The 19,921-nt window shown below is 47.1% G+C and overlaps 1 protein-coding gene across 1 annotated transcript in view; it reads left to right on the top strand.

Moving 5' to 3' along the window:
- LOC134927718 (uncharacterized) overlaps positions 1-19,921 on the top strand; it is a 50,796-nt gene that overhangs the window by 16,554 nt on the left and 14,321 nt on the right. Inside the window, exon 2 of the mRNA XM_063922559.1 lies at positions 16,986-17,050. Within this exon, the coding sequence (XP_063778629.1) occupies positions 16,986-17,050 (65 nt within the window). The remainder of the gene's footprint in view (positions 1-16,985; positions 17,051-19,921) is intronic.

Raw genomic sequence — 19,921 nt, 5'->3', positions numbered from 1 at the left:
ATTTCCATACCACACCTTATTTTAGCGTCACGTCCTGGTGCTCTGGAATCACTATGCAACATCTCTCCTGTTCTGAGCACCAGGAACGTAACAAAGATGTGATCTATCATTCTATATCTAACAGATGTCAAAGAATGACGAGCCATACAAAAGTGACGTGCGACCGGTTGGTCACTCTTACCTGTGTTAATAGCCGCCTTAATAGCCGACCTGTGGGCTGCCATACGTTCTTTGAAAGTTCTTTCTGTCTTTCCAATGTATGACAGCCCACAGGGGCAAATCAATTGATATACCACAAAACGAGACCCACAAGTAAGGCGGTGTTGAATTTGATACGTTTTCCCAGTGTGAGGGTGTTGGAATTTATCTCCTGGTATTAGAAACTGGCATGTGGTGCATGTGCACTTATAGCACCCTTTTCTCATGCCATAAAACATAGATTGTGGTGTAGGGTCAAAAATATCTGTTCTGACTAGTATATCCCGTAAGTTTCTGGTTCTTTTGTAGCAGGGCATAATCCTAGTGTTGGTCAGTTTTAAATCAGGATCTGATTGTATAAGGTCCCAGTGTTTTTTAACTGAGCCTTTGATGGAATTACTAACGGAGTTAAATTCTTGCACCCATGGAATACACGCACTTTGTGACCGATCTTTTTGTAAATATAGGAGTTGTTGTCTATCTAGAGCCAAAGCCTTAATTTTGGCTTCTAACAATGCAGGATGGTAACCCCTCGCCAAAAACTTTTGTTACATATTCTCTATCTGTTCGGCTGCCAACATCGTATCAACTGTAATACGTTTAGCCCTCAAAAACTGGGAATAGGGGAGGCCCCGCTTAAGGGGTAATGGATGACAACTTTTAAAGTGTAGCAGGTTATTCCTATCTGTAGGTTTCGAAAACAGTGATGTAGTAATTCTCCCACCAGTAATGGTTAGTTGCACATCTAGGAACTGGATAGTTTCAGCAGTAATTGAATACGTGAGTTTTATAGGGTGCTCCCTGTTATTATGTGCATAAATGATGGAAACAAGAGATTCTCGGGTGCCCTGCCAGATAACTAACAAGTCATCTATATATCTACAAAAGAAAATAATATCCTGTGATATCTCTATGTTGGCAAAGGACAATTCCTTCTCAACTTCGAACATATATATGTTAGACAGAAAGATGTGTAGACCAGTGCGCTTCTCTAGGGATCGACAGTAATAAAATACTTATCTGAACAATTTATACTTTGCTAATATGGTAGCCACATATAGCTGAAAACAAAGTCTTTCAAGGCTTTAATAAGTCTTTGTCAACACCTTCCACTCTTCAGGGTGGCTGCTCAGTTCTTCAGTGTACCATAGGTATATGGCATAAATTCTGTAGCAAAAAGGATGGAGAAGAACAAGCGCCTATGGTGTGGTAAGTTTTTTAAGGTGTATGGTGACACTAAAAATAAATAAATGCGTACCGGATGAAATCTTTATAACATGTCTAGCATGATACCATTCATGATGTTTCTCACCATCTATAAATCAGAAAAACAGAAATCGCTGCATAGCGTAATACCTCTGGTTAACAATGATAACCCCACAGGCACCCAGGTAAGCGTACCAGATTCAGGAGGATAATCGGCAAAAACACACAATGGTCTTGTGTCCAGATGTCTTTCACCAGATCAAGTAAATAGGGTCTTCATAATATCAGTCAAATGACCAAAGAAGTGGTTTATTCAAGATACAAGGCTATAAAACATCATCCAAACATTCAAGATAAAGATGATTTTTTTTTAAAAATCAAAAAGTAGCTTAGCTTAGCAGCCAGGTAAAAGTTCTGCTCAGATTTCTCAACGCGTTTCGCCCGTCAGGACTGATATTATGAAGACCCTATTTACTTGATCTGGTAAAAGACATCTGGACACAAGACCATTGTGTGTTTTTGCTGATTATCCTCCTGAATCTGGTACGCTTACCTGGGTGCCTGTGGGGTTATCATTGTTAACCAGAGGTATTACGCTATGCAGCGATTTCTGTTTTTCTGATTTATAGATGGTGAGAAACATCATGAATGGTATCATGCTAGACGTGTTATAAAGATTTCATCCGGTACGTATTTATTTATTTTTAGTGTCACCATACACCTTAAAAAACTTACCACACCATAGGCGCTTGTTCTTCTCCATCCTTTTTGCTATATATATATGTTAGAGTACGATGGGGCCACACTGGACCCCATAGCACACCCCTGACGCTGCAAATAAAATTTGCCGTCGTATAAAAAGTAATTTTTACAAAGCGTCATCTCCAATAATCTCAAACATAACGAAATATCTGGTCCAACATAATCACTTTGGGCTTTTAAGAACTTTTCCACTGCTGCCAGGCCTCCCCCATGGGGTATGGACGTATAAAGACTCTGCACATCTATTGCCGCATGCCGAGATATCTACTGGATACGAGTACATTGAGACGTATTGAGAACTTACCCACTCTGCTGGCTAATACATTACTCTGCACAATAGATGGAGGAAGCCTGCGGAGACAGGCGAAACTAGTTGATTGCGGAGCTATCAGTTACAGTCTGCCGGCAGACACCCGCTCATCCACTTCCCGTGTCATTGAAGTAAGTGCTTGGGCTTCATAGGTATAAAGACTGAGGATCTGGCTATCCCACTTAGACTGTTTTGTGCATACCTACACCGGAGGGATTACATTGTGGCTGGTTTTTACCAGAGAACCCGATAGGACAACTTCCTGCTTGAGAGGTGACTATATAATAGCACCCACTCATATATTTCAAGATTGACCTATGCTTACCTGAGGACTACAAATACTCATCCAGTGAGTAAATCGCTAATTTAGTGTATCACTGGTTTTTCATGTTTTATGTTGTATGTGGTTGTTTGTATTCAGTATACCGGTATTAGGATTCACCAGTTATTATTTTATTCTCAATTTCCGATTTTATTGGAACTAGTTAGGATCTCTCTTATACGATCCACTTTTAAATGTTTTGTTTTGTGTTAGGGAAATAAAACATTATTTTATCTTGATACTATATTGGTGTTAGAGTCATTTCTTTATACACCATTTTTATGAGTAGACACTATAGTGAGTATTTATAGAGAATACACTTGATTATATTAGCGCTGGGAGATACTCTTTTCTTTTGAGCACATGGATGACATCATCATTGACGGACACGCCGCTGGGCGGGTGATTGTCCCGTTTCCGGAGTGACGGCGTTTCACACCTGGTGAGGTCTCTATTTATGTAAGTATGTGTTGTATTGATTGTAAGCCTGAGGACAATGTGAATAACATTGAAACGTTGCTGAAACACTGCTGTTTTTCATTACTAACAAGTCGCCTGGAGTGCTGTGCCTTTTTGGAGAAGTGTGTGTGTATATATGTGTGTGTATATATATATATAATATATATTTCAGAAAAAGTATTATCATTAGACAAGTAATTGCCTAATACGTTAAAGAAGTGCACTCCACAGAGATATCATTTGTGTATCTGTTTCTGTGTTGATCTCTGTCGACAAGGGATCCTTTCTTTGTGTTGAAGCCTGACTATAAAAGAAATATTGTTAAACTAACTGATATAGAATAAACTAACTGATATAAAATAAGCAATAGAACAGCAGACTTACAATAAGAGCGCATTAAGGAATTCTATTATTATTTCATATATATATATTAAAGAGCTACGGAATTTGCTGTGCTATATAAGAAGCTGTCAATAAGTAAATAAGTGTATATTAATTTTTTTATTCATTTAGTGATACACATATATAAATATGTTTCTCTCCTTCCTTACCACACACACATCCCCCAGCCTGTGTCTGCCTCACTCCTTCATCCCCCACACACTCCACAGTCTGTCTCTCTCCAATGACTCCATGCTGCATTCCCAGTTCCCCGACCCCATCCCCAAGCCCTGTATCCCCTCAGCAAGCCACACTGACCCTGGGGGGAGACTCACCTGTGCTGCACTCCCCAGTACCCAGACCCAAACACTGTACAGCGGGTACCATGTGGCTCTCACACCCCACCAGAAGAGGCCGGCCAGCGGAGCTGCTGCCATGTCCCATTACTGCATGCAACAGAGCTGGACCCGGAAAAGAGCGGGTGCACATTCATGCAGCACAGTCACTGTGTGTGAGAGGCTCCTGTCACTCTGAGGCTGCGCCCTCACTGCCTACAGCTTGCTGCCCTATTTGGACAAGATGGCTCACATCCCTGCCGGACACTATGTGGTGTATCCTTGGAGCCCCTCTGATCCTTGGGGCCTGGTACAGGTGTCCCCTTTGACCCCCCCTGGTCACCAGCTCTGCTTGTAACCTACAAATTGTGAAGGCAGTTATTTTGTGGGATTAACCATTATTTCTGCAGCGGGGTACACTGGTATTCCACAGGGAATAACATCGAGGTGTAGAGTTGGATCTTGATCCGAGGCACCAACAGGCTAAAGCTTTGTCTGTTCCCAGGATGCACTGCACCGCCTCCTCTATAGGGCTATAGAGGCCTCCAGGCACTGGAGCTCAGTTTGTAAGTTGGTGCCTGCAGTGCAGGCAATTAACAGGTGGGGCTGCAGTAGGCAGCCCTAATAAGCGCTTTTTAAAAAGAAAGAAGACTTCAAGGGCTGCAGCACAGGCTCCATCACCTCCCCCAGCGGCGCTGCATACTCCCGCACCCCGGTTGCCGGGTACTTGCAGCAGAGGCGCTCCGATCATCAGGCACACATCACCGCTGCTGCTCTCCTGGATCGCGTGGCCGCACTTCAGGGAGGAGGTAAGAGGGTCCCCCAGATGGTACCCGCCGAAATCGCGGTCCCAGGAGACGGACCGCACCGCTGGCATGGACAATGTGGCCGTGCAGGGACCCCACTATATCCACCACAGCAGGGAGCACAGGTTGTATTTACTAAAATCCATTTATTATAGGCTCCCCCAGCTCCAGGCACCATCTGCAGCAGGTGTTCCCGCCCTGGAGCTGCATCTCTCTCTCTCTCCCTCCCTTCCTCCCTGTCATCGTGTGGGCGCCATTTCACAGAGCTGCGCTGATCCTGGGACTGCTGGGCACTGTCTCCTCAGTAAAGCCGCCTGTCTCATCAGTGCTGTGCATTTAAAGGACACTTAAGTAATATACATGTTGTTTAGACAGCGTTAGTTAAGAACAAGTGTACTGCTATATGAATTTTTAGTACAAGTATTCTGTGATATACATCCAGTGTTTACTGTGCATTGTTATATCTGTATACATACATTTCTCTATGTAGTATTACTAGACCAGTGCAGTTTGTTTATATGTAATAATTTCTGCATTGTACCTGTGACTGTGTGTGCCTATAGCTGCTGTGTGAATTCTATTCTGTGTATCACACATATTGCTATCACTATATTCTGTGCCCTGGGGGTCTAAGTGCGTCAAGGTCTCATATACCATTTAGTGTTCCACAGGATATACTGTTTTGTATTTTTTCACTGTGTGTTTCAGTCACCTCATACCACTTAAATCCTCTTTTTGTGCTCTGCAATTGCGGTTACATATACTAGGGGATTTTTGTCAGGTATTGTGTTTGTCTGGCTATATTGTACTGATACGCCCTAAGGCTACATTCCCAATAATGTCTGCTACACAGGGCGGGAAATCCGCAGACGCTCCTGCATCATGCAGTGCTGGCGCCACGGATTTACCTGAGGAAATCATTTCTGCTGAGGGTTCAGGTACTGGGTGTTCTGCACCCCCTAGTCAGCCCGCAGCACCTGTGACAGATCCACCTTGGGCTGCATTTTCAAATATGCTGACTACGCTTGTAACAAGACTTACGCCCCCTGTGGGACCTCCTGTGCCATTACAGCCACATATTGTCCCTGTAGTTAATCCACCATGGGCGGATACTCTGTCAACCCAGCTACAGCAATTAAATCAGTTCTTGGCTAAAAAAAAAAACCTAACCCTCGCCCTACTGGGACTAAAGGGTCATCTAAGTGGGCAATTTCTTCCTCACAATCCACTAATATTTCGGATGATTCTTCCGATTCGGATGGGGAATATACTGATCCATCAGATGCTGATATCGCTGCTTCTGATGAAGATTCTACAACACAGGTTGATGTTCCTGACCTAGTGGAGGCTATCAGACTGATTCTTCAGATTGATGAGAGTGATCCTCCTGATACGTCTAAGAAACCTGTAAAGTTCAAACGTCAGAAGGTTACTAAATTAGTATTACCACATTCTTACCATTTGACATACGTCAGGAATCCTGGTCTTCTCCAGGAAATACATTTTCCCTGTCTAAAAAGATGCTAGCTCGATATCCTATCTCTGCGGAATTGAGTAACAAGTGGACTCACATGTAGCCCGTCTTGTGGTGTCATCTACTCTGCCTATCACCACTGTCACCTCTTTGAAGGAACCGACGGATAAGCGGGTGGAGGGTTGCTTGAAGTCTATTTACACTCTTACAGGTGCTGTACATAGACCCACTATGGCAGCCTCTTGGGCTGCAAAAGGCTTTGAAGCATGGGTTCAAGCAATTGAGGAAGAGCTACCTCTGAATTTTTCTGACACTGCCAGACAATATCTGTCCCATTGTCACACGCCAGAGGCGGCGTTCGCCGCGCTTACCCCTGCGTGCTTGCTGGTCTGTGTTGTGGCCTTCGGTGGTCCGGCGTCTGGCTGGCGCAGCTCCCGGCGGTTCTCCAGGGCAAGGGCGCCGCCATGACACCCGGCATCACGTGGGCGGGGGGCAGGTGACGTCATCAGACTGTTCCGCCAATCCAGCAGTGACGGGAGATTCAAAGTCAGACGCCGGACAGAGCCTCGGCGCCTGAGTATCGTCTTTCCCCTGAAGTGGATGCCAGCGCTCTTGTTCCCGGCGAGAATCTCTGAAGCTGTACTCCAGTGTCTCCGGCATTTCCAGGTGCCTGTTCGCTGCACAGGTTCCAGCGTTCCCAGCGGTTGGTGTGTCTCTCTGCGGTCCAGTCACCAGTGCTCCTAGGAATCAGCGTGGGCTGCGGGCCTTAATCACCGTTCTCAAGTTCTGCAAATCATCAGCGTCTCAGTCACCGTTCACAAGTTCTACAAATCATCAAAGTCTTAAACCACTGCACTTAAGTTCTACAAATCATCAGCGTCTTAATCTCTGTTCTCAATTTCTTTTAAGTCATCTGTGTCTTTAACCACCGTTTACAAGTTCTTCAAATCATCAGTGTCTTTAAACATCGCTCACAATTTCTTCAGTCACCAGTATCTTTAACATTGCTCACAAACCCTTCAATGGGCCTGGACATTCCCTCATACGTTTCCCTTTATGACTTTGAGTTGTTCTTTTCCTGCAATAAAGCTCTTCAATATTTCACCAAACCTTACTGTCAGAGTCCTGTATGAGGAAATCCTATATCAGGTCACCCCTGTTCCGGCCCAGTTGTGGTTCCTCTTCCCAACCATCGGAAGAATCCCCGAGTTCACAACACCCTCAATCTAGGTCAGTGACAGTATACTCAGGCCCCATGGACCCGGGGAATCGGAACCCAGAGGCAAGCACCATGCAGGACCTGGTTTCCCGAGTACAGAGTCAGGAAGCAGCACAGAATCAGGTGATGCATTATCTCCAGGAATTATCTGGCCGGCTAGATCAAATCCAGACTTCTCTGGCTTCAGTGGTTACAGCTCCAGTTCCAGTATCCGCTCCAGTGGTTGCCTCTAGCAATGTTCCGTCCTTGTCTGGAACCAGGTCATGCCTTCAGCTTCCTACTCCTCCTCGTTATAACGGGAATCCAAAGAATTGCCGTGGTTTCCTCAATCAGTGTGAGGTACATTTCGAACTCCTTTCACATAACTTTCCTACTGATCGGTCTAAAGTGGCATACATTATCTCTTTGCTTGAGGGTTCAGCGTTGGAGTGGGTGTCACCGTTGTGGGAGCGATCAGATCCATTGGTTTCTAGTTATACCAACTTCATCACGTCATTCCGAAGGATCTTTGATGAGCCCGGCAGGACTCTGCTGACTTGCTCCGTGTTCGACAAGGCTCTCGTTCTGTGGGACAGTATGTGATTCATTTTCAAACCATAGCTTCAGAACTGTGCTGGAATAATGATGCCCTTCGGGCTGCTTTTTGGAATGGGCTCTCGGATCGTTTAAAGGACGAGTTGATCACTAGAGATCTGCCAGATTCCTTGGAACAGTTGATCTCACTCTGTGAAAAGGTGGATCTTCGCATGCAGGAACGAGGTGGTGAACGTAGTCGGTCAGATCGGTCAAGATTCCGATCTCTTCCGTCTAAGCAAACAGTTATTCCGAGTCCAGACGAACCCATGCAGATTAATCGGTCTCGGCTGTCACCAGAAGAACGTCAGCGTCGTCGTGAGGGTAGACTCTGCCTCTACTGTGGAGCTGCGGATCATTTTCTCAAGTTTTGCAAGTCTCGCCCGGGAAACGGGCAGTCCTAGCTTGTTCTGGAGAAATTGAGCTAGGGGTTTCTTCTCAATCTTCTCCGGCAGTGGACTGTTTACTCTCCGTGTCTCTGTTTTCTGAGTCAGTAGTCAAAACCGTTAAGGCACTGTTGGACTTAGGGGCTGCGGGGAATTTTATTTCCCTTTCCTGTGCCCAGAATCTGGGTTTACAGTTACGGTCGGTCGAACGACCTATTACGTTAACTGCTATTAATGGTACCCAAATTTCTAATGATCTGATTTCAAGTTGTACAATGCCAATCAAGCTACAAGTGGGAGCTTTGCATCAAGAACATCTGGAGTTCCTTGTGATTCGGGAGATGCCTCACGATCTCGTTCTTGGTCTTCCTTGGCTCAAGCTTCACAACCCTCACGTCGACTGGGGGTCGACACAGATAATTTCTTGGAGTCCATTTTGCCATTCAAATTGTCTCACTCCTGTCTACCCGCTCCGTGTATCTTCCAAGTTGGATGAAGGGCTTATTCCAGAGGCTTATCGGGAGTTTTCAGATGTGTTCTCGGAACAGGCGGCCGATCAGTTACCACCGCATAGACCCTGGGACTGTCCTATTGAGCTCATTCCGGGGAAAATGCCACCTCGGGGTCACACTTATCCTTTATCAGTACCCGAGACTCGAGCTATGTCGGAATATATCAAGTCTAATCTGCAGAAGGGATTCATCCGCCCCTCTACTTCCCCGGCGGGAGCAGGTTTCTTTTTTGTGAAGAAAAAGGACGGAGGCCTGAGGCCATGTATCGACTATCGTGGTCTAAATGATGTCACCATTAAGAATAAGTATCCTTTGCCGCTCATCACGGAGCTTTTTGATAGAGTTCGCGGAGCCCGAGTCTTCACCAAGCTCGATTTAAGGGGAGCTTATAATTTGATACGTATCCGACAGGGGGACGAATGGAAGACGGCCTTCAATACTAGGGACGGGCATTATGAGTATATGGTAATGCCGTTCGGCCTCAGCAACGCCCCCGCCGTCTTCCAGGGATTCATTAATGAACTCTTTCGGGATATGTTATACCTAAATGTAGTGGTATATTTGGATGACATTCTGATATTTTCTAAGAATCTCACTGAGCACAGAGTACAGGTTAAAGAGGTACTTCTTCGATTGCAAGAGAACCATCTATACGGCAAGATTTCCAAGTGTACCTTTGAGGTCCCGTCTATTCCATTTCTTGGTTACATAATTTCGGGCACGGAGCTTCGTATGGATCCGGAGAAACTCTCTGCCATTCGGGACTGGACTCAGCCTCTTTCCTTGAAAGCGGTGCAACGATTTCTGGGGTTTGCAAATTACTACCGGAAATTCATAAGGGGTTTCTCTACCATTGTGGCGCCTATTACTGCCCTAACCAAGAAGGGGGCTGACCCAAGCCATTGGTCCTCTGAAGCTGTAGCAGCGTTCGCTCAGTTGAAGGCAGCCTTTATGACCGCTCCGGTACTTCAGCAACCAGACTTTTTAAAACCATTCTTTTTGGAAGTTGATGCTTCTACAGTAGGCATTGGTGCCGTGCTTTCGCAGTACGCTCCAGATGGGAAGTTACATCCATGTGGTTTCCATTCTCGCAAGTTCTCCCCTGCTGAACAAAATTACACCATTGGAGACAAAGAACTTTTGGCAATAAAATCTGCCTTGGAAGAATGGAGATATCTTTTGGAAGGTGCTAAACATCTAATTACGATTTTCACTGATCACAAGAATTTGCTGTATCTCAAGACGGCCCAGTGCTTGAATCCCCGTCATGCTAGATGGGCGCTCTTCTTTGCCAGATTTTCGTTTGTCATTAAGTACCGGGCTGGAACTTTTAACACCAAGGCTGATGCCCTATCCCGTTCCTTAACGGCATCGGATGAGGAGAATTCCGTTGAAAAGGCTTTGATTCTCAGTCCAGTTTCTATTTCAGCGGCTCCCACAGCGTTGGGCCCTCCTCCTGGAAGAATGTCTGTGCCCGCTAAATTTCGACCAAGATTGTTGCAGTGGGATCACATTTCCAAGTTTTCCGGTCATCCTGGAGTTCAAAAGATGTGGGAATTTCTACGAAGATCTTACTGGTGGGACACTATGAAGAAGGATGTTCAAGATTATGTCAACTCGTGTCCTCAATGTGCTCAGCACAAAATTCTTCGTCTGCCTCCTGCGGGGTTGCTGCACCCATTGTCCATTCCTAAGAGGCCTTGGACCCATATCTCTATGGACTTTGTTACTGAACTGCCCCTCTCCAAGGGTCATAACACCCTCTGGGTAATTATTGACCGTTTCTCTAAGATGGCACATTTTGTTACGTTGACCGGGTTACCATCAGCTTCTATGTTGGCTTTGTTATTTATCCGGGAACACTTCCGCCTGCACGGGTTACCTCTGGAAATAGTCTCTGATCGGGGGGTACAGTTTACTGCAAGATTCTGGAGAGCCCTCTGTACGGCCTTACAAATAAAACTCAAGTTTTCATCCGCTTACCATCCACAAACCAATGGGCAAACTGAACGCGTCAATCAAGATTTAGAGACTTTTCTCCGTGTTTATCTCTCCCCCTCGCAAGATAATTGGGTGGAGCTGTTGCCTTGGGCCGAGTTTGCCCATAATCATCTATACCACTCTTCGACTGGTGAGTCTCCATTTTTTATTAATTATGGATTTCATCCCCAAGTTCCAGAATTACCCATTTGTCCTCCGGAAGAAGTTCCTGCTGCAGCATCTACTCTCCGGCACTTCAGTCAAATCTGGAGTCGAGTTCATGCTAAGCTCAAGAGAGTCTCCGGCCGCTATAAGTTCTTTGCGGATAGGAAGCGACGGGCAGCTCCTCAATACAAGGTTGGTGACAGGGTATGGCTCTCTACCCGCAATCTCCGTTTAAAGGTGCCCACTATGAAGTTCGCTCCGAGGTTCATTGGTCCTTACCCCGTGTTACAAGTACTGAATCCGGTTTTTGCAAATTGGGATTGCCTTCCCATCTCCGGATACCAAATTCCTTTCATGTCTCTCTTCTTCGCCCTCTTGTTTTGAACCGGTTTCATTCCAAGTCCCCAAGGCCAACCTCTGCAGAGGCTGAAGATGGTACGACTTTGAAATCAAAGCTATTCTTGACTCTCGCTATCTTCACAAGAATCTACAGTATTTGGTAGAATAAAAAGGTTTTGGCCCCGAGGAAAGGAGCTGGGTCAAGGCTACTGAAGTTACGGCTCCCCGACTGGTGCGGATCTTCCATTCCAGACATCCAACAAAACCTGGGAAGTGTCCAGGGGCCACTCCTGGAGGAGGGGGTACTGTCACACGCCAGAGGCGGCGTTCGCCGCGCTTACCCCTGCGTGCTTGCTGGTCTGTGTTGCGGCCTCCGCCTTCGGTGGGCCACGGGCTCCGGCGTCTGGCTGGCGCGGCTCCCGGCGGTTCTCCAGGGCAAGGGCGCCGCCATGACACCCGGCATCACGTGGGCGGGGGGCAGGTGACGTCATCAGACTGTTCTGCCAATCCAGCGGTGGCGGGAGATTCAAAGTCAGACGCCGGACAGAGCCTCGGCACCTGAGTATCGTCTTTCCCCTGAAGTGGATGCCAGCGCTCTTGTTCCCGGCGAGAATCTCTGAAGCTGTACTCCAGTGTCTCCGGCATTTCCAGGTGCCTGTTCGCTGCACAGGTTCCAGCGTTCCCAGTGGTTGGTGTGTCTCTCTGCGGTCCAGTCACCAGTGCTCCTAGGAATCAGCGTGGGCTGCGGGCCTTAATCACCGTTCTCAAGTTCTTCAAATCATCAGCGTCTCAGTCACCGTTCTCAAGTTCTACAAATCATCAAAGTCTTAAACCACTGCACTTAAGTTCTTCAAATCACCAGCGTCTTAATCTCTTTTCTCAATTTCTTTTAAGTCATCTGTGTCTTTAACCACCGTTTACAAGTTCTTCAAATCATCAGTGTCTTTAAACATCGCTCACAATTTCTTCAGTCACCAGTATCTTTAACATTGCTCACAAACCCTTCAATGGGCCTGGACATTCCCTCATAAGTTTCCCTTTATGACTTTGAGTTGTTCTTTTCCTGCAATAAAGCTCTTCAATATTTCACCAAACCTTACTGTCAGAGTCCTGTATGAGGAAATCCTATATCAGGTCACCCCTGTTCTGGCCCAGTTGTGGTTCCTCTTCCCAACCATCGGAAGAATCCCCGAGTTCACAACACCCTCAATCTAGGTCCGTGACACCCATATTACCACAGCCTCCCACTATATTCCGGAGGCGGCCTCTGATACAGGCGTTATGGCGGCCAAGGCATCTACTACGTCTATCCTAGCTCGCCAGATTCTGTGGTTACGGTCCTGGTCGGTGGCCATGGACTCTAAGAAGACCTTGGAGGTACTCCCTTTTAAGGGAGATATACTATTTGGAGATGATCTGAACAAGATTGTGACTGACTTGGTGTCGGCCAAGACTGCGTTTCTCCCAAGTACTAATCCTTCGGTTCCGAAGGCTAAGAGTACTACTTTTCGTTCCTTTCGACCTCCAGGTAAAGCAAAGGGTCAGGCATACCCGAGACAGGCTCGCACTTCCAAGTCCCCTAAGCCCAAACCTAAACGTTCTTGGGCCGCCCGTCAGCCTGCTTCCAAACCGGACAAGCCTGCTGCATGATGGGGCGAGCCTCCCCCTGGGAGACCATAGGGTGGGAGGCCGACTTCTGCAGTTCGCCCAGGTATGGTTAAAGACCACTTTGAACTCCTGGGTGCAGGAAGTGGTCTCTCACGGGTATGCGATCTCTTTCAAGAGACGTCCCCCTTGCCAGTTTTGCTCTACGGTTATCCCTTTGTGTCCGTTAAAAGCATAAACTCTACATTTGGTTGTCCAATTCCTCCTGGATACAGGAGTGATAGTGCCTGTGCCTCTGTCTCAGAGAGGCAGGGGATACTATTCGAAGCTGTTTCTAGTTCCGAAGCCGAATGGATCCTCCCGGCCTATACTCAACCTCAAATCTTTGAACAAATTTGTGAGGTTGTCCAAATTCCGTATGGCAACTCTGCGCTCTATTGTACTGGCTTTAGAACCCAAGGACTATATGGTATCCCTGGATATACAGGATGCTTATCAGCAATGTCTACGGTTTGCTATTGGCAACCTTCATTATCAGTTCCAAGCCTTGCCTTTCCATCTGACCATGGCTCCTTGGATCTTCACCAAGGTCATGGCGGTCATGAGGACCCTTCTCCGCCGTCAGGGTATCAGGATCCTGCCGTCTCTGGATGACTTGTTGATCCTGGCGAACTCCCCAGAAGTTCTCCTTCGTCATCTGGAACTGACGGTCCAATTCCTACAAGCCCACGGGTGGATCATCAACTGGAAGAAATCCTTACTAGTCCCTGCACAGAGCATGGTGGACCTGGGGGCATTACTGGACACACACAACCAACGTTTGTTCTTGTCTCCAGAGAAGGTCCTGAAACTTCAGGACAGAATCAGATGCTTCCTCTCTCCAAAGAGTGTCAATACACTCGGCGATGCAAGTACTAGGCCTCATGGTGTCTGCTTTCAACATGGTAGAGTACGCTCAATTTCATTCCCGCCCTCTGCAGATGTTAATCCTTTCCAAGTGAAATGGCCTGCCTCAACGGATCAGATCTCACATGATCTCCTTGACTCCGGAGGTTCGTCTGTCACTAAGTTGGTGGCTACAGGACCACCAATTGAGCAAGGGTCATCCCTTCTGGATCTCCAACTGGGTCCTCCTAACGATGGATGCCAGTCTGCGGGGTTGCGGCGCGGTGTTGGAGCAACACTCTCTCCAGGGTCGGTGGACCAGGGAGGAATCTTTCCTCCCGATAAACATTCTGGAATTGCAGGCAGTGTTCAAAGCATTGGCAATGGCCCTGCCTGTCGTACAGAACAGGCCTGTTCAAGTACAATCAGACGCCACCACGGTGGCATACATAAATCATCAAGGCGGCACTCGAAGCCGAATGGCAATGATGGAAGTGTCAAAAATTCTTCGATGGGCGGAACGCCATCTGCCAGCAATATCTGCAGTGTTCATTCCGGGGGTCCTCAACTGGGAAGCGGACTTCCTCAGTCGAAGGACGTACACGCCGGGGAGTGGAGTCTTCATCCGGAAGTCTTCCAACTCCTTGTGGGGGTCTACCAGATGTAGACCTGATGGCATCTCGACACAATCACAAGGTTCCGATCTTCGGAGCAAGGACAAGGGATCCTCAAGCAGCGTTCGTGGACGCACTGGCAATTCCATGGAACTTTCGGCTGCCATATGTGTTCCCTCCAGTATCACTCCTGCCCAGGGTACTACGGAAGTTCAAGCAAGAAGGAGGAATACTGCTTCTAGTCGCTCCAGCGTGGCCCAGACAGCATTGGTTTTCCACCCTGACGCACTTAGCTGCTTTGGGTTTGTATGGCATTAGCCACTAGTCCCTTTTCCTGTCGTGAGAATGTGGGTCTATGTAACTAACATCTACCGTCTCTCTTACCTGCTACTGCATTGGACTGGTTAACAAAACTGAGCTCCAGTGCCTGGAGACAGGGCTATAGAGGAGGCGGTGCAGTGCATCCTGAGAACAGTCATAGCTTTAGCCTGTTGGTGCCTCGGATCAAGATCCAACTCTACACCCCGATGTTATTCCCTGTGGAAACCAGTGTACCTCGCAGAAAGAGATTTAACAATGGTAAGCCTTACCATAAATCTCCTTTTATAAAAATTAAGTAGGAGAAATGGATAATGCCTCAGTGTTTTAGCATTGTTATTAATTCCTAGTACCAAAGTCTGACAAGACAATTCTCAGGCCCCAATGCTGCTTCATTGTGCATCCCCAGCCTGTGCTGTACCTAGAGAGGTGTGACTGCACAAATTAATAGGAAGCTGGTGGCCTATGCAGTCATTTTACCCTGACCACAATACACCTCCACTTTTATATTAATGTTTCATTCTCCTTTGGATATAAGCAGTAGCGGATCTTGCCACGGGCAAGCAGTACTTTTGCCCGGGGCGCCGCCTTCCGGAGGGCGCAGGGCGCCCTCCGGAGGGCGCCGCACCAGGGCAAGATCCGCTACTGGTGTGTGCCCCCTGCTGCCCGCTGCCCGCTGCCCCCGGCCGCTACTGCTGGGAAGGGAAACTAGACGCGTACGCGTCTAGTTTCCCTTCCTGGAGAGGTCCTTTACTGTGCGGTGCGCGATGACGTCATCGCGCAACGCACAGCAAAGGTCCTCTCCACGAAGGGAACTAGACGCTACGCGTCTAGTTTCCCTTCGTGGAGAGGACCTTTGCTGTGCGGTGCGCGATGACGTCATCGCGCACCGCACATCAATTCAGCTGTACAGGGGGCGTAAATGACCACGCCCCCTGTACAAAGCCACGCCCCCTAAAGCCGCCCGGGGCGCCACAAGCCCCGGAGCCGGCCCTGGATATAAGGTAAACATTACTTTTGCTACAATTTTACCTTATATTCCAAATACAACCAATAAAGTATATGAATATACTTTACAGTAATTAACAGTTTGCATAATTATTGTCTGGCACTCCAACACTACATGTGTAGCCAATGCAGAGATAATTCTGGTTACACAGAGAAACGCATTAGGGAAAACCAATACAATCATGTTCAGTGGTAAAATAGACATGGGAAAGTAAATTTTTGTGCATTCTCCAGCAGGCATAATGCTGTTTACACAAGTCCTAAGTATTAAAATATAAAATATTAGCAAGCATGAAGTTTTTACGCATGTTGCATAGGAGGCACTGGCGTTTCTATAATGGGTGCAGTGTGTGCGGTGCACACGGGCCCCTGAGTCCAGAAGGGGCCCCCATAGCACACACTGCACCCATTTTTAAAATACTCACCCCTCCGAAGTCCAGTGCCGGCATCCGCAGCGCTGTTAGAACACGTGAAAATGGCTCAGCGGCCATTTTCACGGAATTCTGCTCATGCGCAGTAGAGAAATCTCAGGGAAAATTGACGCCGCAACATTTTCCCGGAGATCTGCGCATGCGCAGTAGAGTCTGAGCCCTCTAGTGCTCAGACTCTACAGCGTCTGGGCAGAGAGGAGGGGGCCCGAATGGAGGAGGCTGAACACGGGCCTTCTCCTCTCTTAAAGCGCCCCTGATAGGAGGGGTCCCTGCCTTATGGCTGCGTATTAGAAACATAGAATTTGATGACAGATAAGAACCACTTGGCCCATCTAGTCTGCCCCTAATTAATCATACCTCCAAACTGTTTCGACTTTGGTGGGACAGTCCCTATTTTAGGGCTCTGGGGCATCTTTGTTCCACAGTTGGGATGTATGTCTCATTCACTGCTGCTCTGAATATTAATGATTGGAGTGAAGAGGCTTAAGGAGTAGCCTGGGACTTCAAAAGCACTAGGAACACCCAAGGGACTCACCCCTATGATATTGCCACACCCCTATACTGATCCAAAGAGCAATGTTTTGTTGAGAGTAGATTGTGGCTAATGGGGGTGCTCCTAATGTATAACAATTAGTTACAATTATGCGCATATATTTGTGAATTAATCATTATAACTTTCATTTTTTTGTATTTGCAGTCCTTGCATTTCTCCCTGAATCCTATTGCCTTTATGCAGCAGAAAATGAAGACCATGCAGATAATGTAATTTCATGGAATTTTGCTTAGTTACAGTGAATAATATATATTAGTTACGTGACGTCTGAGTCAAATTGTCATTGAATGCTTTGATGTAACAATCTACATTGAAATTATTTTAGTCATTAGGGCTCAAATACAATTAGAACCTTATTTATTGTTAATGGTAACTGATTTGTAGCATGTTACAGTGCTCCGCAATTCCAGATTGGAGAAGGGGATGGGATATCATACATAAAACACGTACATACAAGGTAGGTATAATAATTAAAGACATGAAAACAAAGGGTAGGGAGCAGGGGTTAAAGTGAGTCGGAATGGGGCGGGACTACAGGGGGCACTATTACAGGGGGCATTACCTCTGGGATACTTCTAAAAGGGGCATTTTAATGGGGGCAATACTATTGGGGGCATTGCATAGGGGGCACTGCATAAGGGACACCACTACTATGGGCTCGGCATAAGGGGCACTACAACTGTGGTCACCGCATAAGGGACATTACCACGACAGAAGGCATTGCATAAGCGGCACAACCACTACAGTGGGCATTGTATAAGGGGCACTACTGCTCTGGCCATTATGTGTATTAGGGGCACTACTACAATGGGCATTGCGTATAAGGGGCACTAAAGTGGGCATTGTGTAAAAGCGGCACTACTGTGTGTCATAACATGAATAAGGGACACTACTATGTGGTGTAATGTGAATCAGGCAGGGCCGGTGCAAGGTTTCTCAGCATTTTAAGCAAAACTTCAACCCCCGCCCCTCCACCAACTGCCACTTCCCGTCCCTCAGGTGAAAGTATGGAGTCAGCGTCTTATAAGTTCCAGTCCCACCCACATAACCTTCAATGCCTCTTCATCTAATTACATCCTCTCTGTACAGTCCACACATAACCTCACATATTTTGTCTTTCTTCACTTTCACATCCTCCTGACCCTTGGCCAACATCACTGGGCGACAGTGTTGGACTGGAGCATGAAGGGCCCACCGGGAAATGCCAACATTGGCCCTTGATTAGGGTTGTAACCAGTCTCCAGAGGGGATGTGGCCAGATGCCACAGATGCTTTGCTAACTATTAGAGAGTGCATGGTCTGGGTCCCTTGATAAATACTGTGTACAGGCCTGGCACTAAGCGCTCAGCAAAGGGATGCAGAGCAGGGAGGCGCCAGGAAGGAGAGGCACTCTCCCTGCTCTGCATCCTTGTGCTGAGCTGATGTCCCTGCTGCGCCGCCTGTCCCCCTGCTGCTGCCGGCTGCTGCGCCTGTCACACTCCACGACAGGCAGCGGTGTCGGCAGCTACAAGCCTCCCCTCCCCTGTCACAGACTCACAGTGCAGTGTGCAGACCTAAAAGGGGCGGGGCTACACTGTAATAAGGGGCGGAGCTACACGGGACCAAGCTGCAGACTGCAACACAGGGGATAAGCTGCCAGAGACTTCCTTATGTAAGTGGCTGGAAAACAAGTGAGTGAGTGAAAGTGTGTGTGTGTGTGTGTGTGTGTGTGTGTGTGTGTGTGTGTGTACAGTATCTGTATATACAGTATGTGTGTGTGTATACAGTATCTGTTTTGTGTGTGTGTGTGTGTGTGTACAGTATCTGTATATACAGTATGTGTGTGTGTGTGTATACAGTATCTGTGTATATGTATGTGTGACTATGTGTGTAATGTATGTACAGTCTGTGTGTTTCTGTGACTGTGCAGCATAATGTGTGTAAGCGTCAATGGTACAGGTGGCATTCCGTGTGTAAGCATCACTGATACAAGAGGCGTTACGCGTGTAAACATCAGTGGTACAGGTGGCGTTACGTGTGTAAGCGTCACTGGTACAGGAGGCGTTACGTGTGTAAGCGTCACTGGTACAGGAGGCGTTACGTGTGTAAGTGTCACTGGTACAAGAGGTGTTACGTGTGTAAGTGTCACTGGTACAGGAGGCATTACGTGTGTAAGCATCACTGGTACAGGAGGTGTTACGTGTGTAAGCGTCACTGGTACAGGTGGCGTTACATGTGTAACCGTCACTGGTACAGGTGGCGTTACGTGTGTAAGCATCAGTGGTACAGGGGACGTTCTGTGTGTGAGCGTCACTGGTACAGGTGGCGTTACATGTGTAAGCATCACTGCATCTTGTATAAGCCTCACTGGTACAGCGGGTGTTACGTGTGTAAGCGCCACTACTACAGGGGGCGTTGTGTATAAGGGGCACTACCACAGGGGCCATTGTGTGTAAGCGGCACTACTACAGGGAGCATTATGTGTATAAGCGTCACTTCTACAGGGGGCATTATGTGCGCTGGCCCTTTGTAAAGTATGGGAGGGCACAAATTTATAGTTTGCAGGAGGGCGCCGAACACCCTAGCACCGGCCCTGACTGTATATATAGTAAATACTACTAGTGCATGCATGATAATGTGCCATATTGATTATGGCAATACACTGTCGAAAATACACATATTAAAATGGAAGTGGTACCCACTGGAAGTGGGATCCAGGTTGTGGGTTCCACTGGGGAATCCCACTGTACCCTTGTGGGCCAGTCCAACCCTGTTGGGTGACCATAGTCTCACCCCCACACTATAAAATATATATAATGATTTTCTCCACCTCACTGACCTCAGTGCTGACTTGCGGGTCCTAGCACGGTCAGGCAGATTCAGAATCTGCTCCAATCTGTGTGCAACACCATTTTAGTGCAAATTACATTTTTATTGTATAACAAAAAGTAAATACATACAACAGCAATACTGAGTACTAACGGCAGGAACAACAAACAGGCCATAATCATGCTTAATAGTCTGGGGGTCATCAGATAATACGCCAGACAGTTTGTCAGACAATAAAAGAACAACTATCCCATATAGAGAACCGGAATATA

Source organism: Pseudophryne corroboree, chromosome 5 (genome assembly GCF_028390025.1).
Source record: "Pseudophryne corroboree isolate aPseCor3 chromosome 5, aPseCor3.hap2, whole genome shotgun sequence".
In the NCBI taxonomy this organism is placed as follows: Eukaryota; Metazoa; Chordata; class Amphibia; order Anura; family Myobatrachidae; genus Pseudophryne; species Pseudophryne corroboree.
The sequence above is the reverse complement of the archived record's forward strand: the minus strand, read 5'-3'. Positions and strand labels throughout refer to the sequence as shown.